At 40.1% G+C, this 24,609-nt stretch overlaps 1 protein-coding gene across 3 annotated transcripts in view; it reads left to right on the plus strand.

Moving 5' to 3' along the window:
• Window positions 1-20,976, plus strand: part of spock1 (SPARC (osteonectin), cwcv and kazal like domains proteoglycan 1) — a 107,725-nt gene extending 86,749 nt beyond the window's left edge. For all 3 annotated transcript variants that reach the window (XM_005467659.4, XM_005467658.4, XM_005467657.3), the window contains 6 exons: window positions 1,731-1,851; window positions 15,818-15,937; window positions 16,249-16,470; window positions 16,861-16,923; window positions 17,510-17,647; window positions 19,543-20,976. In XM_005467659.4, the coding sequence (XP_005467716.1) occupies window positions 1,731-1,851; window positions 15,818-15,937; window positions 16,249-16,470; window positions 16,861-16,923; window positions 17,510-17,647; window positions 19,543-19,733 (855 nt within the window). In that variant the 3' untranslated portion in view covers window positions 19,734-20,976. The remainder of the gene's footprint in view (window positions 1-1,730; window positions 1,852-15,817; window positions 15,938-16,248; window positions 16,471-16,860; window positions 16,924-17,509; window positions 17,648-19,542) is intronic.
• The last annotated feature ends 3,633 nt before the right edge of the window (window positions 20,977-24,609 follow it).

Below are 24,609 nucleotides of genomic sequence, written 5' to 3' on the forward strand. Positions count from 1 at the left end.
GTTGGAGGGGTTCAGTTAGCTGCTGGAGTGATGGGTCCCTGTGGCCCAACTTAAACTCTGCTCACCAGTGAGCTGCTGGTCTCAAGCTTATTCATGTTTTATTATTACATTACATGCCTCCCTCATCATAACCACACACACTCTCTCACACACACTCAATATCCTATTAAGAGGACAGTGCTCTTATCTCCTGAGAGGCTTCGGCCCACTAAGTTAAATCCATTACTTACTTCCTCTTAAATCATCCTTTCTCCTCTCCTCTCCTCTCCCCTCGGCTCCTCTCCTCACCTCACCTCTATTTTTACTTGACCAAGTCAGGTGTTAAAATACTGTTTCATCAAAACCACATTAACCCCAGGAGAGAGACAAACATAAAGATTCATGGTGCCTCTCTCTCTCTGACAGTGACTGGGGGAGGACATCCATTTCCCCGACCCTCCATCCCCACCCGCCTCTCTCTCTTTCTCTTTCTCCCTCTCCCATCCGCAGACAGCTAATTCAATATGTTGAAAACAGGACAGAGCACTGTTCTTTTGTCAACAAATTTCATTAAGCAACATTAGCGGCACTATCAAAGAGGTGACAGGGAGGAAATGATGGATTTGAATTAGAACGTGGGAAATGAAAGTGCTGGAAGGATAAGGCTAAGCCTGTGTAAGGCGTGATATGTGTATAGATGTTTATGCACCGTCATGGTCCCACTCTGACAAATCCTGTCGTCATCATCTCGCAAACAGAATTTACATATCTCATTTCAGTTTTCATTATTCCTCTTGGAAGGGTCTGGTAATTGGATTTTTTTTTCCCTCCAACTAGTCCAAACAATTTCTTACCCCTCACTTACCTGAAATGAGATTTATGCTGTTAAATTACATTCAGAAGTAGTCCATCTTGCTTTTGTGTTGCATTAGGTTTGTACTGCAGTGAATAATAGAATGTCAACTGGAATCTCGGTTTCTAATGGCGTGTCTACATGATCGCCTAACGGACATATCTGCTCATCAAAGATAAATGACCAATCCTGTATCAGCAAATGTTTTCCATAATCAGCTCAAATAAGAAATATTCACATTTTTGTTTTGTTGTAATTTCATATATAGAATAATAAACCAGCATGGTTTAAACATACCAGCTAAGGACAGCCATTATTTGTTTTCACCTCAGGTAACATCCAGTTCCCACATAATGCACCTCAATACAAACTCTATAGTAAACACTCACTTCCTGATGCTTGCCAAATCTTCCAAAGTTCACACTTGTTTGCATGGTTTGCAGAAAAATGTTTTTGCTCATAGTTACCATCTTTCAGTTCAGTCAGGTTAAAGGTGTAGATTCAGGGCAATATTTTGGACTGAAAGTGCTAGTGAGGTCAAAATGTTGCCTCCTTACACTGCAGTAAATCATGGGGCTCTTTACTACACTCATACACTCTGGTTTTTATTTTTATTTCTTTCCCGCAAACTTCGTCAATGATTTCGTCAATGATAGCTTGATGTCTTACACTCTACATAGCGCTTCCAAGGCCACAGGTGACATTATACAACAGGCAGATTAATTTATTTTTATTTATTTAACTAGTTTTAAGTGTTAAGTTTTAACATCATTCTCAAAATGCAAAACAACAACAACAACAAAAAAACTTGTCAAACTAGTGTTTCCTTTTTGCTCTTGTCACCAGTGATTGTGGGAATTAGACCCTGAAAAAGGCCTTTGTGGTTTGTATTTTACAGTGTAAATTGGAGTTCCAGAGCTGCCTGTCTGGGAAGAAAATCTCAGTGAAATGTGATGGGCTATGTCCCTGCTTGCCCGGTCAAGAGCTCAGCAAACCACTGCACAATGGCGAGAAGGCTGGTGAGTACTTAACCTGATAGTCATCTTTTTTCTTTAACTATCAGGTTTAAGGTTGCTTCCTTTTTATTTAGGCGGTTACGTAGTTAGTCTTGTTTGCCTTTATTTGAGCTTTAAGGGATGGATAAAGCTAGATTTTTGACAAAGAGCTGAAGAAGATTATCTGCATTTTAGCAATTTTCAGCTTCAGAAGCGCTCCACTATATCTCACCAGACACACACACACACAAAAAAAAAAATCCTTTCACTGGTAATCCCTCAAACTCTCTGGTGATTCAAGGTGTTTCCATCCTTTTCCTGTCACCCCTCTCCTTACTTATGTTATTTTCTTTCCTTACCGTCCCATCACCCCCACCCATTCTCTGACAGCTGCAGGGATCAGTGATGGAGTGAGTGTGTGTGTGTCTTATTGTTTGTCATGGAAATAGGATTTCAGCAGATGGATGGAGAGATTCTGGTAGAGAAATGCAATCTAAAGGAAAGCAGCAAAGGAAAAGGATGGATTGTTATCGTTACAGACTTCCTCTCTCACAAATAGGGGATTGGTGGAATGGTTTTACTTTGTTTAGTGTTGATCTATCTATCTATCTATCTATCTATCTATCTATCTATCTATGTAAACTTCATACACAAATAAAAAACGTACTGTACTCTCAGAGGTCTTATCTAATTACTCTTTGATTGTGAAGCATTTATAAAGCTCCCGAGGTTCATCAGGCAAAAAAGGAAAGTGTCTGCTAATTAATGACAAATCTTTCTTTATCTTACAGTCTCGTCCATTAGCTTAAGCCTGAATGAATGGCGGGAACAGAAAGTGATGCGGTTACAGAGAAGTGTTTTAACAACTTGACTGCTGTCTAATTAATTCCCTTCTGTCTTTGCTCAATAAAAACTATAATTATGTGTTTGGTTTGCTAAGAGTCTGGCTCTGATACGGAACAGAGTAGATGAGTTTGTGCGAAAAAAAGGAAATCTATTTCCAGATCTTGGACGCTGTCAGCATGCAGCATTTTTTATTTTTTTTTCTGTCTGGCTCTCTGCTTTGACTCTTTTCACTAAGGTTTGTTTTTTTCTATTCCTATTTGTCATTTAAATGAGTTCATCTATGGTTTTGTCTTCCCGTTTTTATGAATCTCACCGTCCTTTTCAGCACAGCCTGTCCTAAAAACCATCCGTCAGATAGCGGGTCCAAATGTTTGTGCATTCAGAGGTGGCAGGGATGACTGAAATGTTTGTCGTCTCCCAACCTGATAGAATCTCTCATTAGATCAGCAACATAAAATGGTAAACAGATGGGGGTGGCAGTAGGTGAGGAAAACACTCTGCGTATGTGTGAGATTGTGTTCCTGTGGTAACAGTCAATAGATTGCATCAGGTTGATATGTGCAGTCACTTGACTGTGTTTACTGAGTTTGAACATTTGTACCAGACTAGTAAATATCTCACTTCGCACTACACCTGCGTCTGTAACTGCAGGACCATAAGCATCACTTCATCAGTAAACAGTGCTGTTGTGTTACCGCCCCTCTGTGTTTACTTGTTTCCGTTTTGTTTCTCCGCTTAGATTCAGACACAGGAAGAATGACAGATGGTGTGCACTCTAAAGTGTACCTGTACAACTGTTCCTGCAGGCTATTATTTTAATATTCCGTTTAATTAGATTTAATAAAAAGGAATAAATGATAGAGGGTTTTTTTTTCTTTTTTCATTTTGTTTGGTTTGTCATATTTGTAAACACAGGAAAATGCACACTTATCATTAGAAATATGATGTTTTATAGATAATGGCGCGTGCACACACAACCACCAGCAGTGAGAGTTTGGCATCCTAGTATAAATGTTCTGTGCGTTTTAAGTGTTTTGCTTTTATGGGTACTTTTATGGATTTTTCAGGTTTCAGGCTTCTCTCATTTTTATTTAAAGAATAAAATGGCTGCAAATAAACCTGATTAAGACTGGTCCAGTATGAAAAAAGACCCAAAGAGTAGCAGTCAGGTCACTCTGGATGGCTTCTGTTCTGACTTTAGGTTAGCTAATATACTTTATCATCTTTAAAATCATTTTCATACTTTTTTTCCCTCCATAATGATTCAGGAACTGCTTGTAAGCTTGGAAATAATCAGTATTTTAACATTGCCCCTAAGAAGTGATGAAAAGGCTTTCTGCTCCATAAGACTAAATATATGTCATGGACCTGACAATTTCTATGGTTGTTTATTTAAATCTTGTGCTCAACAGCTGAGACCTGTATTTCATTGCATTTTTAATAAGTCTTCACAGGCACAGTGTTGCATGGAAAGAAGCTGTTTTAGTCCCTGTTCCTAAATCCAGTTATCAATTATCTTTACATCAGTTGATAGGAAAATAAAAACTGAGCATATGCTTGATCCCATGCAGTTAGCTTATAAACCACACAAAGGAGTAGATGATGCCACAATAACCTTGTTGAACCTAACTGTTAAACACTTAGAAGGAAACACTTCTCATGGTTTCATGGTCAGCTACTTTTTGTTGAGTTTTCTTTGACCTTCAACACGATTCAGTCTCACATTTTAATCAGAAGGCGACTGGTATCCCACAGGGATGTGTGCTTTTACCCTTATTTATTATCTGTTATCTATTATTTATTCTGTACACAAATATGTGTCAGAGCTGGGTATGAAAGCAGGCTCATTGTAAAGTATCAAGATGACTCTGTTATTGTTAGTCAGCTCCAGGATAATGAGCCCAACCGTGGCACAGTCCTTGATGATTTTGTTAAATAGTAATATGTGATCGCTGGCTTTAGAACATGTACTCATACACAAGAGATCACATCCATTAAGGGTCAGACGGTGGAATGTGTTCAGTCGTATGAATGTCTTGGAGCAATTATTGATTCAAACTTTGAAACAAACTGTGAAGCTATGTGGGGGGAAAAGGGCATCGGCGGCTGTCGTTCAAGGAAAATTTCTCATTTCCACTCTGATAAATCCATGCTGATGTTATCTGATTGTGCTTTTATTGAGACTTTTGTCTTTTTCTTGAGTGTCATGGATTGATTATTTATCTATAAAGAGCAGAAGTCATATCGTTGGATGGTTTAATTGACCGATGTGTGAGCTTCAGCTTGACACTGGCCTGTAGCTGGTTTGATTTGACTGTTTTACTTTTCTGATTGTTACAATCAGTCACATTTAAAAAGTTTCAAGTGTCTACTTTTTTGGTTAAAATTGCTTACAAGTTTTGTTATTGACTCCATAATATTTGTATAGTATAAGTCTGACTTCAGGATCCGTTTGCATCGGGAAGGCCATGTCACATCAAACACAAACTACCTGCTGTGGTGTGGAATAAGGGAGCAGCAAGAAGTAGCTTGCCAAACTTCATTTAGTTGGCTCCAGTCTTAGGAAATCCACTATTTTTAGCATTAAAGTGTCAGTAATTAAATCAAATGGGATTGCTTATTACTTTTGACTGGTATAAAATTACCATGCAGTGCCTTTCCTGACAGACAGCAGAGTTTTGCTTCAAAGCTTTTTACTGCAGCAGTGACTAAGGAATCACTTTGACCACATCTGTCTGTGCTAAACCTCATGAAACAAGTTCACCAAATATAGGATTTATATTTTCCTTGCGTGGCTTCACTAATTCCCATTCATACAACTTATGTATGAATGGGAATTAGTGGTGTTTGCAACATATAAGCACAAACAGCAGAAGAACCGCATGTTTTTTAAAGGAAGAGCAAACTATTATATTCGAAAAATGCACAGTGGTAAAGTGCCTAAATCCAACCGGGTGCTAAGCAGTATGTAAGTAACAGAAAAAAAACACTAAGCATGTGTGCCCTAAGGACTTTAAGTCGTTCGTAACAAGGTAAAAGCACTGGATCAAGTCCATTTAAAGCCAGGAGGCATATCTGCAAAAAAGAAGCACACCATTTCAATTACACGACTTATCAGTATGTGGCACCATCATTAAGGCTCCGGTATATCCAGCTACAATGACAATAGCATATTCCATTAAACCGATGTTATGCTTGCATGTATATTGTTATAGTGTTGTAAGACAGTGTGTGCCTGATTGTTTCAGCTGCAACCCTGGAGGTATTAGATGCTCTGAAATCAAGTTTTAAAAATATATAACACATCATTTAAAATCATAAATAGACTTTTACTTTTATATGATATCAAGTTCAACACATAATGTGTATATATCACTATTTTAAGGCTTATAAAATGACACAAATTTATTCTAATTGTTAATATCACTGATTTGACCTTGTTACATTTACAAGAAGTGCTTAAATGAGCCAAACATGATATTCTGTTTTTAAATATAATGTGCATGTTTTCATATCTTCCTGTAAACACTGTGTGGCTACAATGAGGCTGGAAAACACATTACGCTCTAATACTTAAATTTACTCCTGTAGTCATTTTATACCGTTTATTTATAATGAGGACATAGACTGTTAAGGTGAGTCTAATGATTAAAACATTTATATAACTGGCAGTAAACCCAGTAAACAAGACACTTTAAATTCCTTTCCATTACATTAAGCAAACACTGAATATAGATGCGTTAGAATTTGCTGCCAAGGCAACATTTAGCACTTTTTCTCCAACCTGAGATCTACTTAAAAATTTTCTGATTAACCATGTTTAAACAGTCACCCACTATTCCTTATGTAACAAACTTCCATTCATTTCCTGTATAATGAGAGGTAAACTCATTATTCATTGGATTTTTGTTTGTTTATTTATTGTTTGTTTGCTTTTTTTGTTTGCTTTTTTGTACGCTAATGTAATAAAGTATTCAAGCTTAAAAGTAACAGAATACAAAGCAGTACATTTTGCTATATTGTTGGAGTTTTTCAAAGAATTTGAACTCTTAAATTAGGTGTCACTTCATTATTTGCGCTGTGCTAGTATCAGGTTGGATCCACTTTTGCTTTCTAAGCTGTTTTTTTGTGGCACTGATTCAGCAAGGCGATGGAAACATATTGTCATGATAGCGTCACACAGTTGGTGCACATTCATGATGAGAATGTCCTGTTCCACCACATCCCAAAGGTGCTCTATTAGAGTGAGATCTGGTGGCTGTGCAGGCTTTTTGAGTGCAGTGAACTCATCGTCATGTTCAAGAAACCAATTTGAGATCATTTGAGCTTTGTGAAATGATGCTTTATCCTGCTGGAAGCAGCCATCAGAAGATTGGTACAGTGTGGTCATAAAGGGATGGACATGGTCAGCAACAATACTGAGTAGCCTGTGGGAGTTAAACAATGCTTAAGTGGTAGTAAGGGGAACCAAGTGTGCCGAGAAAATATCCGCCTCACCATTACACTACCAGCAGCAGCTCAGCCCCTGATATGAAGCTGGATGGATGCTTTCATGTTTGTTTTGACCGTGCCATCTGAATGTTGCAGCAGAAATCAAAACTTATCAGACTAGCCAAAATTTATCCAATTTTCTGTTGCCCAATTTTAGTGAGCCCATGCAAATTGTACCTACAGTTTTCTGTTCTTTACTGACAGGTGTGGTCTTCTGCTTCAGGGTTTGACATGTTGTGCTTTCAAAGATGCTCTTCTGCATACCGTGGCTGTAACAAGTGGTTATTTTAGTTACTGTTACCTTCATATCAGGTTGAAGCACTCTGGCCATTGTCCTCTGACTTCTGGCTTCAACGAGTAATTTTCACCTAGAGACCTGCCTCTCACTGGATATTTTCTCTTTTCCAGGCCATTCTGTGTAAACCCTGGAGATGGCTAAGTGGGAAAATCCCAGCAGCTCAGCAGTTTCTAAAATACTCAGACCAGCCTATCTGGCACAAACAATCAAGCCAGCTTTAAAGTCACTTCAAATCAGTTTTCTTCTCCACTTGGACGCTCGGTTTGAATGGCAAAGTGAACATTGAATGTATATTTATTATAGCTACATTTTTTAGTTCATCTTCAAGTCTGTACTTCCATAAAAAGGTTTTTACGAGACAGAAAATATATACACAGACGGAATGGGGCACACAAGGGGCCACATAGTCTGAGGATTGGGAATAAATGAATTTGTTGCCTGTCATATGACTATGCAAAGGCATCAAACAGTTTTTGTACGTAGATTTCAGTCTTTGCATCTTCTGTCTGTTGCACACTCCTTTGATTTTGAATGATAGCTGTAAAAGAGTCTATGCTGCAGCATGCAATTTATTTGGAGAGCAGGGTGAATATTGTTGTTTTTCTTTGACAAGGCAGAGTGGTAGTCTTCAGATTTCATGTTTGCGAGTATACCTTTCCCTAAACCACACTAATAACCTTTATTTATCACTGAGTGGTAGCGGGCCTATGGGGAACATGTGTGTTTGTCAGTCACATCACTCCCACTCTTCCCTCTGTCTCCTCATTCTCCTCCTCCCTCTCCCAACTCTATCAGTTTCTCATTTATTTTCTGTCTCGAGCCTCCACTCCATCATTTTGCAGAGTGTTGGGTTAAAGTTCCACCTCCGCTTTTTTGTCTTTCTCATTGTTGCTGTTGTTTCTTGTTTTTGGGGGGGTTTGGATTGTTTAGAAGACTGTGAAACACATGCATCTCTGAACTGCGTTTATATTGGGACAAATTAGTGTCTGCTTGGCATAAACGGATGATAGAAAGTCTCTGCAGTATTGTAACTTACAAAAGCTCGGGGAAAATAAATTGTCTACAACAGAGAATTTAGAAAAATCTTAAGAATTAGGCCATAATTGCAGGTTAATTACATGCGTTAACCGGTAATTTCTCTGAGTTTTCCTAATGAACATTTAATCCTGATGTGCTCAGAAATCCATTGCTGCTGTTTGCCTGTTTGTCAGAGAAGGTTAACACATCGACACAGGGGTGCTGAGGTTTCATTTGATCTGTCATCTCCCCTGAGGCAGCACTCTGTGACATTGCACATCATTACTTTCCCCTGTAAAACAATGACTCGACCTGACATGAAGCGATCCAGCAGATGATCTTCTATAACGGCGTAAGTCAGCGCTGGTTATGGTCAATGAGATTTTTAAAGTAATAATAGTTCATTTTTATGTCAGCTGTCACTGGAAAAAAAGACACTGACAAAACAAAGAGCACTGTAAGATGCTGAACAGGCTAAATCCCCTCGCTAAATTAAATTTTCCCTGGCATTTCGGTCTCACAGTTCTACTGAGAGCACACAGGAGGACAGATTGTGCTCTCTTTTCTCCTGCCTCCACACTTCCTATCCTCTCCTAACGGGTGCCAATTGCTCAGGGATTTTTTCCAGAGTCTTGACCAGCGTGAAGAGTGTTTTCGTATTTCTTGTTGAGACTGTCTTCACCAATTTTAAACACAGGCTGGATTCATCATTTATTCAAACAGTCTATGTTGGTCTTTCCTGACTCTACACCTTGCTCTTACGTTGACGCATAATTCCTCAATGATTTTTCCATTAGCATCATGTTGAGAGTCATCTGCAGGGCTTAGCGTACAACTTTGTGGTTACAACTTTAAGCATGTCGTTTTTGCATTGTGTAATTGAGGCCTAAATTACAGTTAATCTAAGGCGGAAAAAATAGAATTGCATGCACATAAACAGTTAAGATATGCCAGAACTTGTGGCTGCTCCGATATCTCACATTTGGAGATAATAATTACAAGAATGATTAGTTATAATTGGGGAAAATAGTTGCATTTTCTAGAAGTTTAATAAGACTCTCCACTCTTTGTTTTTATTTGTTTTGTAGGACTGCTTTGAATATGTAACACAGCAAAGGGGTATTTATCACCACAAGGATCACAGAGGAAATAACCTGTTTGGAGTGATGCATGGACAATCCAACATCAGGATAATAGGAATCTCTGCATTCTGCTGTCTTTGTATAGCTATGGTATCAAACAAGGAGTTTCACATGCCTTATCATATCCAGGCCACGCCATAAATTTAAATAACCAATAAAATGGTAACTGAAATGGTTACTTTTGGTTTGCTAGTTGTGTTAATTCCCTAATCCCTACACATTCCCCTCCACCCTCTCTAGACTGTTTTATATCCAGTGTTGTTGTATTACACAGAAAAGTTCCGTTTTGAAAAATGAGCTTTAAAAAAGTAGAAGAGATACTGATTTTGCCAAAATAAAATTACTCTTAAGGCTAAACCTGAATTGGTTGTCTGCCTTCCGCTGTTTGTGTATCTGGCCAATTTCTTTCTCTACCTGTCTCTCTGCCTGTGTAGACACTGTATTACTGATCATTATCTGGGCGAAACTTAGCTCAGTGCCAGTGAAATCACTCTGGAACGCTGATAGCTCGGGGCAAAGGAAATCAAACATACCTTTGTATCTTTTTAATGAATCTGACCTTCTATCTTCCTTGTATCTCCTTCCTTACTGTCGCACTTCCTTTCTTTCTCTTTCTGTTACCTTGTTAAGAAATGCCATCTCCTTCCACTGCCTCTCACCAATCCTCTCTCGCTTTCCATCTATCTTTAATTTTGATTCAATCAGACGCTAGTCTCGATGTCTCAAGGTGATCACCACCTACCTTTTCCTTTGTCTGGAGCCAGTGAGACGCTTAGTTAATTATTTACAGGTGATAAAGGAGACCCACAGAGGACCTCAAGGCCTAATTTCTCTTGATATTTGGAGTTGTATATCAGAACGTCTGGCACACACATTTATCTCATGACCTAAACTGCCCTGGAGGGCTTGACATATGTAATTTGGGGAAGTTCTGCTCAATCTCCTCCTAATGAAAGTAACAACTGTAACATTTGGTGATAGTGCAAAAGGGCACAGATGAGGATGGGAGAAGATTTCTAGAAGATTTAGGAGAACTATGCTCTCTTTGTCTTTTCTCTTCTCCTTTTGTGGATGTTTCTTCCCGTTAAAGGAAGTTGTTCCTTCCCACTGTCACAAAGTGCTTGCTCATAGTTTGTTTGATCGTTAGGGTTTTTTTCAGAACCTTACAGTATAAAGCGCCTTGAGGTGATTGTTGTGGTTTGTATAAATAAACCTGAATTGAACTAAATTCAATAGCTTTGCCTCGCCTTAGTCTTCACTGTTGTCATTGCATAAGAGACATTTAAGGGCTTGTTTAGCAGAGAAAAACGCATGCAGTATTTTGCATTTTCATGCATCTGTTTTGTAAGATTAAAGTCTGAAGGCAGTAGATGTTGAAATTTTAAGCACTCATGCAGGACTTTTTTCCCCTTTTTTAAACTTTTTTTTTAAATCTAGTTAATTAGCACATTTGTCTTCAAGTGGGTAACATTCAATCATGGGCATTGTGACATTAACCGACTAATTACACAAGCTATATTTTATTCTTTTATACTGAGAGTGAGGTCTGTGATGGATTTCAGTTTTAACTTTGCTTTTCCACATACAGCAGGTAGTTTTCCTCTGTATCAATCTGTGAAGGACTCGTAGACTGTGATATTTTTTTTTTTATTTAGGTGCCAGATTTTGCTCATCCAGGTTCGCAGAGATGAAAGACAGCAGATGTGAGGAGGTGGTGGGTGAGAGGGAAAGCAGAAGGAAGGAAGAAGGATAGATGGTGATTCTAAGCCATGATTCAGTGGTTGATATTTGACCCACAGCTATGATCGATAGCTTCTCATGTGAGAACGCTGCCTCTATATATGTGCGTGTGTCTGTGTGTGAGAGTGTCTGGCTGGCTGGCTTGTTGCCTCTTTCTGCGTCATCCCGTGTAAAGGTTCCTTGTCAAACTCTCTTTGATAGGTTAGAGTGGGGCTTTGACAAATCTGACACTGCAGTCTCTCCACCACCTAAGAACAGATGGAAAGCAGTTGTTTGGTTTATTATTTAAAGTAGAGTGCACATTTTGCTCTTAGTTGTTGAGATTTGACAAAGTAGCTATTTACCCAAAGGCTTCTTTTTATTCTGGCCACTGCTGCCGTTTTTTGTCACTCTGCATTGTGATAAGTAAGAGTTAAATTTGCTGCTAAAATATAAAAGCCACCAAAGAGATCTTCCAGTTCCTTGAAGCTGACAAGGTGCAAAACTTTTCAGCTTTGTTTTCTCGCACCTGTTGCATCAGTTATGATTTCACAAGGAAATCAAGGACTGTGTTGCTGCTTAGTCATAGTTCTGCAGTATCACATACAAAACTCTTTGGAAACTAAGTGAACTGATGGATGCCGTCAGCGAACTTTCTTTATGAAAATGCACAATGGAAAAATCCTGACAACTTAATGAAAAGAGGGGGGAAAGCTGAGAACCTTAGACAGTTATAAAGTATCCAGGGAAAGATTGGGCCTACATGGCTTTTGATTTTGCAAGTGAAAAGAAGTAAATACAACGACTACAGGAACAACCCATTAAAAGTTAGCTTTTATACAAATGTTAATGTTAATATGATGTGCAGTGCTGTGCAAAAATTTGAGCCACACATCATTTCTTTATATTTTGCTTTCATAGACCCAGACTTTCTTGTCTTTCTTTCTGTTGCAATTTCAGTCCTTGTAGCTGACATTTACAGAGGAATGGAAGCTTTAAAATAGACCTACCTCAAGGAATGAATGGGTGTTGTCTCTAAACATAACAGACAAATGTTAAATTGTATCTTTTGGCACAAAACACATAATTTGTCCCAATTTTTTTAGTCAAATCTATGAAAAATATGCACGATCACATAGTTAGACATAAAATAGTATTTTACACTGGCAAGCTGATGTACCTCAGCATGGTGTGCCACATGCCCTTAAAACATGTAAGGAAAATCTACAAGTGGAGGATAAAAGAAGAGGTGGCAGATTTTGATCCATCATGCAATACCATCCAGAACAGCGGTCCCCAACCCCCGGGCCACGGACTGGTACCGGTTTGTGAATCGTTTGGTACTGGGCCACGAGAGTTGAGGCTCGGGTGTGAAATGTATGGTTTTCAGGGTTTTTATCGGTATTTATCATTATTTTTTTATCATTTTTATCGTTAACTCGGTTTCCCTGGGTCTTTTCCCGTGTATTATCAGTAAATCTTCTTTTTTTTTGTTCTGTTACTGGTTTTATTTTGTTGTATTTATCCGCGACACCTTAAAGGCTGGTAAAAATACTGTCAGACATAAAAAGGTTGGGGACCACTGATCTAGAAAATATGAGACTGGCAACAGTTTCTTTTGTCATCATGATGATGACCTCAAACACACCAACAGTGCGGTAAAAACATACCTGGATAGAAAAACTACACAATGGAGTGATAAGTGTCATGGACTGGCCTCACCAGTCCCCGGACCCCAACGTTACTAAACCAGTGTGGGATCATCTTGAAAGAGAACAGAACAAAAGTCAGCAAACATCCAAATAAGAGCTTTGAATTCCCTTTAAGAAGCCTGGAGAACTATTCCTGAAGAGCTGCCTGAGAGAGTTTAGGCTGTGTTGAAGAATAAAGGAGGCCAAAAATTGACTTTCAAGCATCATTAGAAGTGTGCAGGCTCTGTTGTTGCCTTATATACTGTATTTCCATTTGTGTTTGCACATGCTTCGTCGCTGCACCTATTTCCCATTTTGCTAACAAAATATAAAGAAAGGGTGAGGGTTGGCTCAAGACTTTTGCACAGTAATGTATTCTGTTAACATAAAAGGATGTGAGAACAGGCCTTTATAACTCTCTGCATCGGATGTATAAGTATGTGAATATTTTCAGCTTTCTAACTTAACGCCCTCTGAAAGGGCTCCTTATGCACTCAGCAGTGCTGGAACTATCAGAAACTATTTCAACAATGCAGACAAAATAAAGAGATAAGAGTCCATCTAGACTCATTCTGAGCCATAGCGCAAAGTCTAGAAACTTTGAGAGGAAAAGATGAGGCGTGTAGTGAAGTCAGAAAAAGTGTACAATAAGAAGGAAAGTGATACAGGGAGTGGATAGCAAAGGTAAAAACTGTTAAAGAAACGCTTAAATCTTTGGAGTCTGTAGGGGGATGTACAAGGAGAGAAATGGGAAATGAAGCACTCAAAGCAAATTAGGTGAGAGAAAGAAATAAAGAGAGTCGGACATATCAAAGTGGCCTTCTTCTTCGTCATAAAAAGAAACTGGGTTAGCCACAGCCAGGTGTGATAAGTGGCTTATATTGAATCTTGAAAATCGACAGAGTTAGAGAAGAGAGAGGAATTGGAAATGAACAAGCAATCGAGGGAAATGAGCAAGAAGTCCTCAAAGGCAACAAAAGAATCACAAAAGCAAAGAGTGATACAAAAAGCAATGAGAGGGAACAGAGAGCAAGACGATGAAGGGCAGAGATGATGTAGGGATGCGGTGCAGTCACATAAATGATCAGGCAGGGACAAACCTTCCAGAGGTTTGAGCTTCGAACGGGCGACGTGCTACCGACTGAGAATCGCTGAAGAGAGATAATGTTTAGCTGTTGGTATTTTGTTCTCTCTTTCCAGACTGTGGAAATGAAGAGTGCTGTGAAATGTTATCTGTCTGGTCCTGAAGGCACACACTCACACATACGTAGTTACACACATGTACACATGAATTCTACAGGTAATGTCACACGGATAGCCAGTCAGACAAGTATTTTTCATCCTCTGTTACTAAGAAGATGTTTTATGGAGGAAAATGTGCACAATTCCAAACTATTACTGTAAAATGCAGTATGTATAGGTGTATCTCCATGTGTGCATGACCTGACAAGAATGCATGAATACAGGATGTTGAGTGTGGCTCAGTTAAAAGCAAGATGCCAACATCTCTCGGTGCAGAATGGAAATATGTGCTTATAAACTACCACTGATGCTGAGGAGTGTTTACACTTTGCTTATGTGTGTGATGTGCTCATATCCTTTTGATCCCATGTTTGCTGACATCTTAATCCACTGACAGCAAAGTGTGATTCAGGTCTTCTCTTTATTTAAGTGCAATTCCTTGTGTGCGTGTGCGGATGAGTGATTTTGGTCCATTTAGGTGTTCACATTTCAAACATTTAGAAGATTTTCTCAGTTTTATATATTCAGATGTAAACACTAGAAACAGAAAGATTGTATCAAAGGAAAACCGAGTGCAACAGGATTGTCAACAACCTTCCTCTGTGGACCGTCTGTGCTACACGACAAAGCTGAAGGATTTTGATCGGTAATAATGGTTCGAGATGGCGAACGGCTGTTGTCCTCTAGGCACATTTATCAAACTCTCAGAAGAAAGAAAATGAGAAACAAATGTGTCAATCAGGCGCAGAAGATTGACACACAAAGATGCAGAATGAGACAGGCAGAGGCAGAGGTCTGCTTGAATTGCAGTCCGACCATGTCTGTCCCACGGGGCTGAAGCAACGAGAGATTTCTTTCTTGTTGTTTATGACTCAAATTAGGGAAATCCAGTTGGTGCTCTCTGTCATGAAAGCATCAAAATGGATGACAGTGCTGGGTGAGCTTTATTTGCATTTGCACAGATGACAGCGATCATGCACAAAGATAGAAACACATGCATTTATCTTAAAATTGCAACAATCAAGTGGCCTCTAACGCAGACACATCTATTCTTTTGTTTTGTTTTCTTTTTTCTTTTTTTTTACTATGAAGGCAAAGTGGCATGAGCTGCTAACAGACCTCCACTGGTATTGTGTGTGTGTGTGTATGTGTGTGTGAGATTGTGTCTTTTCCTGCAAAGATAAAATCATTCATCTGAACTCTGAACGAATGCTAAATGAAACTGGACAGAAATGCCAAGAGCCATGGAAATACCAATATGTATACTGTACATGTGTGTATGTGCATATGTGCATGTCAGATTGTGTTCCTATGGTAACCAGTATTTGAGTATGCGTTATCACCCCACTGTGTTTGCTCAAGGAGAAAAGTTGGACGAAACAAAAGAAAGGAAAGAATACAAAGGAAAAGTACACAGCAGAAATGGAATGAAAGTTTGATAAGGAGCAAGAAAAAGAACTGTTTTTTTAACTCAGATGACAGCAGTAGATTGACAGCTTCCCTTTTCCTCATTATTTTGTGTGTCTGTGTGTGTGTTTCTGCAGCTTGCACTGATACAGAGCTTCACAGTCTCGCTGCCAGACTGAAGGACTGGTTCGGAGTTCTCCACCTCGATGCCAACAGAGACCTCAAATCCTCTGACAGCTTTGACTCCACCACTGGACGTGAGTACATCCCCACGCCGTGTGTCTGTGTGTGTGTGTACCCAGTAGCTGCTGAAAAGTCATGCTTTTTTTCCAGTTCTCATGAGGGCTAGCACTGATGTTGACAGTGACCCCGCTCTGTTCTCTGTAATGTCAACATGTCTGAACACATCTCAGCTCTCTGCCACTGAAAACACTCTTGCGCACATACTCGAACTCGAATCTCAGTGTGTTACTTTAAAAAAAGTAACACAAGTCGGTGACTTGGACATGTTCTGCTGTTTCAGATGTGATTTTTTTTCTTTTTTGCCTCTCCGTTTTTTCTTCTCTAGACTTTGATACAAGCATCCTGCCCATTTGTAAGGACTCACTGGGCTGGATGTTCAACAAGCTAGACATGAACTTTGACCTACTCCTGGACCAGTCGGAGCTGAGTGCCATCTACCTTGACAAGTATGAACTGTGCATGAAGCCTCTCTTCAACTCCTGTGACTCGTTCAAGGATGGCAAGCTTTCCAACAACGAGTGGTGCTACTGTTTCCAGAAGCCCGATGGTGAGGAAAGGGGGATGAAAGAGGGAGGGAACATATGAATGGGGAAGGGAATGGATGGAGAACGGGGATATGAGTTGCCTGCGTTACCTCATTTAAGACCAGTTACAGTAGTTCTGATATAATGAAATAAACTAAATGTTAGTAACGGACTACTAATAAAAACATGTTTTTAATTAATAGTCGGGTCATTCAAAGACTGTAAATCAGTAGTGAATGTAAGGATAATGGGTATAGAGCCTGATAGCAAAGGAGGATGTCTCCAATATAAGATGTCACTAAGCTTTTAGTGGAGGGAAACAGATTTGGGTGACTATTAACTATAAGCTAAGATATAACTAGGGCTGTTTCAGTTTTCAATTTAATGATACTGACTTTCTTCTGTTGTTGTAGGACTGCCTTGTCAAACTGAGAAGAGCAGGATCCAGAGTCAGAGTCGAAGAAAGAGCCTCATAGGTCAGTCTGAAGTGGCAGCTGTCAGTTGCTCACTCCTTTGAATGCCCTTGGAGGAAAACTCACGACCGCAGAGTGAAATGGCAGTTGGATTTCTTTTAATAAATAGTTTCGAGTAGGGGAAAAAAGGAGATATTGCACCAGCACTATAAAGCACATCCAGGCACTTTGTACACATGTCATCTGTACCCATTGAGCAGATCGTGTAGTGTTTCAGCTCACTACAAAACAGCTTGAAAAATGAGCTGGGACAGGGTCAAATGAAGGTAAGAGAAAATAGGTGTGTGCGTTTGTGGATGTGTGTTATCGAAAGCGACTGCTTTTCCTTAAGCAGAATGTATGGTTCCTGTCTGCAACCTTCACAGCAGTAATTGATTGTTGATCTCCCTCCCTGTGTGAATACACAAGAACTTTTGCTGCAACTTGAGGACGTGTACATGTAACCTCTGCTGAGCAGAGTTCGCATTATCTGCTCAGATTTTATTTTTAATTTTTGTCTGTTTAATCCTTTCCAGCAGCTTTCTATAACTTTCTGTGACTTTTCGTCATCCCTTCTCATTTCCTCCTGCTTCTCTTTGCTCGTCTCCAGGCACTTACATTCCCCGTTGTACTGATGAGGGCTACTTCAAACCAACTCAGTGTCACGGCAGCACTGGCCAGTGTTGGTGTGTGGACAAATATGGCAACGAGATAGCTGGCTCTAGAAAACAAGGCAACCCCAACTGTGGTAAGACCAAGCCACACATGTAGATATTCTTCAGTTTGCTACAGAAAAACAGTAGCTTTATTTCTCTGTTATTTCTCCATGTCTCTGACCTTCTTTCTGTGTTAGTGCTTTGATCCACATTGTCTGCTTGAACATCTGTCTTTTTTGTTTCATTTGTAATCTTCTACAAATTAGAAAGGCTGCCGATCTCTTCTTTACAACACTGAAACACAGAGAGCACTGCAGCTGCAACTTTGTTCTCTTTCTTTGCTCAGTAATTCTCCCCGTGTGTCTCTATCTGTACTGGTATCTACGGATCAGTTATCATTTAGGAAATAGATAACATTAGGCATGCCTCTGGAGCCAATTCAGCTGTTTCTAATATGCCTGATTCTATCTGCCTCTGATATCCTGCTCGTGTACCTCTGATAAAACACCAGCATCTTGCAAGTCAAGACAGAAAATTTGTCACACTTGTCAGCAGGGAGCAATGTCAAAAGATCTGTTATGAATATGAATTTGAAGCAGTGCTGAGGCGTACCTCACAGGGGAGAATAAACAAATAAACTACTGCCTGACATTATATTTTGACAAAGAATATACAAGATTAAGTTCTTTGACATGTTATAGTGATAGCTAACAAGCCAGCCATGGAAATTCAAATGAAATGGTCAAAAAGCCAATAAAAGCACTTTGCTGCAAATCAATTGCACTGTGGAAAAAAGAACAATAATTAGGAGGAAAGAATCCAGGCAGACATACTGATTACCAATCAAACAGCCAACTCACTGGCAGATTGCACCTCGCACGGATGCCAGTCTAGTCGAAAACCAGTAAATGCAGGTTCCAGTATTGATGTCCGTCCAGCCTCCATGCACACATGCACACGCATAGACAGCACCAGCCCTTTGTCTCTTTTCTAACAAGCTCATCTAGCTCTGGCTGAGTGGCCTCAGGCAGGGGTTGCCTGGAGTTCTCCCATTCTGGCCTGCGTAGAACAAACAGGTAGCAATGCAGCAGCTCTCCACTCAATAGCTTGAAACTGATTTTAACAGCGTAAGAGCCACTCAACCACAGCGCAGTTGTACCCAGGTGTAAATAGGCTGTTTTGAACACAGACTAATTTCGAGGTCCGAGCTTCAAAAAAAATGCTTGAGGCAGAAGCTGATAATGACTCCTGTTCACACTGTAGCTCCACTGGATTCAGCATTAGTCTCCCATTAACCAAACACCACTAAAACCATCCAGTATAATCAGCTCCCTGTAGCCGCATGTTGTTTGTTGGGTAAATTAACAGAAGGCACAAGTTATTTTTTTTATGTATTTTTTCTAGTAGATTATTTACTCCCCTGAAAAGAATGTATTGGTTAGGCAAAGAGTTAGCTCATGATGGCCTACTCTGATTCTGTGCCCTATTTCAAGAGTTTACACGCAGGCTAATTGCTAACATTAGCAATTAGTGCAAAACAAAATAAGGCTGGAGCTAATGGGAGTGGAATTAGTTCTGAAGGTATTTGGGTGTGAAGTGTTATACTGAATGTTTTGTTTTGCATCATGACCTCCTGTACCCTCTAATAAGTCTTGACACCTCTGTATATATCAATAAAGATGTGGTTTGATGACCATTAGCATAGTTTCCGGGTTTTTCCAAAGGTAGCTGCAGAAGCATAGACCACCCTTGCTAACTGCCGAAGCAAACCCAGTAATTTTGTTATATAAGCAGGCCTGAAATATGACAGAAACCTCTCAGTTCAGAAAAGTGCTGCAAGGGTTACTTCCAGTGGGCTTTCAAGTTTGAGGGAGCCCACTGGCAAAGAATTTATAATCTGGGAAATCATTAATATATCATATTTAATGTTAATCTGGGGATATCTGTGTAGTCAGTTTATTATGTTTTTTTGGTCATCTCTCTACAGATGAGGATCAGGAGACATCGGGGGATTTTGGCAGTGGTGGTGCGGTCATACTCCTCGACGATCAAGAAGAGGAGCCATCACAGACCGGTCGGAGCCGGCAGAAGAAGAGACGGGGCCGCATCCATCCCCGAGGGACCATCGAGGACGACGAGGAAGAGGACAAGGATGACGAAATCGGCTACGTTTGGTAGCTCCGCTCCATTTTCCTTTGCCATCAGCTGACCAGGAAACTCCGTTAACTCAGCACAGATCTAAAGCCATTCCAATGTCTCTTCCTCCAGTTATCTTGGCAGCAGTCCATCTCCTGGCCCCTCAACCTGCTACTGCAATCTCTGTCCCTCATCCAAATCTCTCTCTTCAGTGAACCTCATCTGACCTCTTCATTTTCAAGCGTTTCACTCTGTCCTCAGACAGAAAACAGAGAGACTATTAGATTTCAACAACTGTCAAGCCCCTTTTAGAATTCTGCTCGAGCTGTCCACTTTCTGCCTCCACGTTCCCCCAAACCTGTGATCTTAAACACCTTCTAACAGGGACTCTATTATCTCTGTCACTCGTTCCATCTTCTTTCAGTCGTTCTCTCTTTCTCCTATCACTGTATGTCCATATCAGAATCTCTGGTCAGTCTATGAGCCCAGATATGTTAGCTGATGTATTGGATGTAAATATGTTTCCTGAAGGGAGGCCAGGCTATGGACTACCTTCCCTGTTGCTCCATCAGCGGCTCATTCTCATATTCTGTGTCCCACCGTCGGGCTCCTTCCGGTGTTCAATGATGTTTCTGCAAATTGCTGCCACAGTTTAAGGCTCTGAGATGCTCCTTCTCCCTCTCTCTCTCACTCTCTCTCTGTTGTTTTAAGGAGGATTGTAAAATATTTGTTGATCTTGAATGTTCCAGGAAGCCCAGGAAACAATGAGATTAATGATGTATTGTCGTTGTTGTTGCATGTTTCTCATCGTGTTTCTATAAAAGAGAGATTTACCTGGCCAGGTCTAGCTCTATGCATCTCAAACAGAAAGTGATGCCTATTTGGCTGCTACAATACTTTGTTGCTATGTTGATGCTGTCTAGTGTCTTTTTGGTTCTTCTCCCAATCTCAGGAGGTAGGAAGTTGCATTGCAAAGTGTGATAGCAGTTAAGAAAAGCAAACTGCGAAACCTACGGTCCAAATCGGTTGGTTCTCAGCCAGCTATTCTTCTACTAATTGGTCAATAGGGCTGCTGAGGATTTTTGACTGCGCATGGACACTAAGCTGCTCCTGAGCTGGGAGGACACATGAAGTCATGCAGAAGAAGAGGCTCAGTTGTGCGTCAAAGCGTTGGATATGTTCAGTGATTTGAAATTGAAATCTTCACCATGTCAACTACGTGAACTTTTATTTGTAACTTTGAGAATTTAAGTAAAGTGGCACTTTGGGTGTCTTTTGAACCTTACAGGTCTGCGTCCATGTGTCTCTTGTTCCCCCGTGATGAAACTTTTTAGGCCGGGCGTCATGTGTTTCATCTTATTTCACCAAATCGTGATAAAAAAAAAGTGATGAATAAAATCACATCTCTTGCCTCTCTTTGAAACCACAAACACATTTGCATAAGATTTTTTGCTTTTATTTTTTTTCTGAAGCCCGGATTTCGCTGCAGTATTACAATCAAAGCCCTCCATCAATACTGACCTTTTCCAACCTTGAGAAAGCATCGTCCCTGTTAGAAGCAGACATAAATGGTAGCTGCAGAAAATACTCTTATCACTTGCCTTTGAGAGAGGAGAATCACAAAGCTAGCGGTGCCCATAAGAACATAAAAGCTTAATGAGTGTTTTTGTAATATCAGTGGCTAATGGGACAGCTGACCCCACTGGCTTGAAACAGCCTGCGCAGCACTTTGAAAACACATTGTACCAACAATCAGAAGCTAAAAGGACAACTGAATCTTCTGGCTTGAAAAAGCCTATTCAGCAGTTCACAGCACTCTCTGTCACACAGAATAGACAATGGGTTTAACTATGTGCATCAAATTATGCTGGAAGCTGTGGAGGGTGTATAATCACCCGATTCTGGGACCCTGGCTCGTGCGTCTTCTGCTGTCATCAGGCTACATGAGAAAAGTTGGAAAGAAAATGTCTGCTTCTTGTGTCTCTGCTGTATCCGCCTATATTCCTAGTTGCAGTGCTATATGGCTCTCAGCTATTCCTTTCATTGGATCCTTAATAATATTTAGTGATAACACAGCCTATCAAATCATAAAGAAAACGTGTTTGGGAAAATATATTTTGCTCAAATTCCTATTAAAAATAGAATTATAATAGCTCATTTATTCACATAAATGCAAAACAGCTAGCCTGTGTGCAGGGATTCCTCTCCTTGATAAGGTCCCCAAGGTAACCTTTAAATATAGTCATAAGTAGGAACGTATCTACTTAAGCATCTGTGGCACCGAGGCCATGCTTGTCTATCTTCAGGAGAAAGACCTTACAGTTTCAGCAAAACATCTCTTCTTCTTTAGAGCAGTCACATAAAGTGTTTAATTTCTGTTATTCAGAGTGAGGTTTCAAGAGGAAATACACGTGAATGGTTTGTTTATTCAGAATTAAGGTGACATTGGTTTGTTTTCCTCATCTTTCCTCTCACCCTGTGCTTTTGCTTGAAGACATCTCGGTCTACCGAGTTGTCTTTTTGCATCTTTGTTATGAAATTTTTGTCACAGCATGGGTTCGTCCAGCCACCTGCAGCAGAACTCCAACTCGTGCAGGTGCCATTTTACTGAAAGGAGTAATCAGACAAAGTATCACTGGGTTCAGGAATATGATGGATATTTTGAATACACGGAAGGTTGTTTAGTAACTTCAGCTAACGTGGTGCACTGCACACCACGGCTCACATTCAGCCACTCACATGCTGCCTCATTATTGTTTCTGTTTTCTTCTGCTTTCCCACTGAAACTCACTCCTCTTGTAGCGAGCTCTGTCTTCATCTCAGAAAAGGGAAAGCTTGGTTGCATTCTATCCTCAGGGCACTTCACTGCTCTGTTTCGTTTCTCTATTGGCTGCTTCTTTATTATCCCCAAATGACTTTTCCTGTTGGGTGGATCCTCGTATCCACCCAGGGTCTCCATAGAGACTGGTGATTGCCACAAGTGGGGCTTTATGCAGTTGGCTGCAGTTAACGTATGGAAATCGAGCTGCTGGGTGGAGTTAAAGTGTTAAAGCAAAAAAACAGAATTTCTTTAAGTCAGGATCTTGTCCGACACATAATGTTATACCTATACTTTGTTTCTTTATGTAGTTTTTGTGTTAGTGAATTTGTGAGTTTTTATTAAGATGCTTGCATCAAATTGAAGTTGAAAGATTGTTATTTAACACTTGGCAAGAATGTAACAAAGCATATTTTCCAAAACTGCTTCCCTTATACATACATTCACACGAGATGTATTCAGTAAATGGCCATGTGACTGATCCACAGTGACAAGGGGTCATCATTTATGTAGGACTGCACGGCATTTTTCTTCCCTCATCCCACATTTGGAGACAATGTCCTACATGTGGATTTGCTCCACTTTATAAAACTCACTAGTGCAGCACAGATGCATTTCTAAATTCTGTCTTTATCTAATGGCTTTGAAGAAAACAGGTAAGGCTGTCATCATGGCTCAAGCGCAGGTTAATATGTCACCATCTTTTGCCATGTATGTGTATGCTGTATGTGTTGGTAACAATAAAGACTGGTAGTTTTAAAGGTGATTTGCACAGTTTTGGAGTTTCCCACTGGGGAAAATATGACAGGAAGCTCACTGTATGTAGCGTCATGCATGTAGTTTAATTGATGAGATGCTTGTGGCTCAGTAAAAGATGTGGTGATGTTTGAATGCATTCATAGTGAAATAATTAGATTGTTTGTTGGTATCAGGTTCCCTCGTCAGTTAAATCCATGGGCTTCCATTTAATAGCTGCAGGGTATACTACATGTTATTAATATCGACAAGCTAAGTCCAGTACTAAACCAGACTTCTCTAAAATGGGCAAGCTGCAATTGGAGTCACTCATACCTTCATTTTACATATTTAACTGGGCCATATGTCAAGATTGCCACTTTACATGTTAAAAGTCAAAGTGGATCTCCAAAGTCCTCAGGAATGAGAGCACTGCTCATTTTTTCCCAGGTTGTTTTCATTCTAGCTGTGTGATCAAGGACCAATTTACGCTCACAACCCCAGGGGACTGCAACTAACTACCTGACAGGACAGAAATTCAGCAGCCCTCCAGAGCCCGAGGACCAGATTTGAGGATCACCGGTCTAAAGCCTGCCTATGTAATTGGCAGACACATTGTAATAAGTAGGGATCATCTCTCCCTAATCTGTCACAGCCCACCACTTCCACTCACGCTCTCTTTCATGCTTGGCTGCCACTGTACCAACCAGCTTGTCGAGCCTTGAGACAGATCAGACCCCCTCATGCCCTCCAGTGGAGCTATCTTGGCCCATTCAATTCCATGTGATAACCAGCACTGCTATTCCAAATTTGCACATTTCTGTCAGTGTCCTCTCCCTCATGGCACGTATTTTGCTGCATGCAGCCTTCTGCAAATAATATAAACAGGTAACAAAAAGTGGCTGCACTGGCTTCATTCTAGGGAGTAGTGGTAGTGATAAAACGAATTGAAACTCTTTGTCGAGAAGTCAGAAGACGCATGCAAGCCACTATAATAGGAGTTTTATATTACCCTCAAACAAATAAATGTATTTATGGTTTCTAATTCATTTTTCTTATCTGATACTAGGCCCTGTATATTTCAAAACTAAACCCCACCTTGTCCAGCAGGAGCTGTGATGCTGCTGTCACTTTGAAACAAATTACATTATTTTCCATGCAGCACAAATGTGACGTGAATTTGTGAAAAGAAGACTGTGTGTGACACTAGTGCCCTCTTGTGGTTTGCTCCCAGTTTTTACTTGCGTCACACATTTCCACAGATGACATAGGAGGTTACCAATTTAAGGCGTTGAACACTTAACTGAGTCCGGCCATAGACGTGTTGTTTGTTTGTTTTTAATATATCATTCACTATTTTTTCAC

The sequence above is a fragment of the Oreochromis niloticus genome, linkage group LG2 (genome assembly GCF_001858045.2).
Source record: "Oreochromis niloticus isolate F11D_XX linkage group LG2, O_niloticus_UMD_NMBU, whole genome shotgun sequence".
NCBI classification, from domain to species: Eukaryota; Metazoa; Chordata; class Actinopteri; order Cichliformes; family Cichlidae; genus Oreochromis; species Oreochromis niloticus.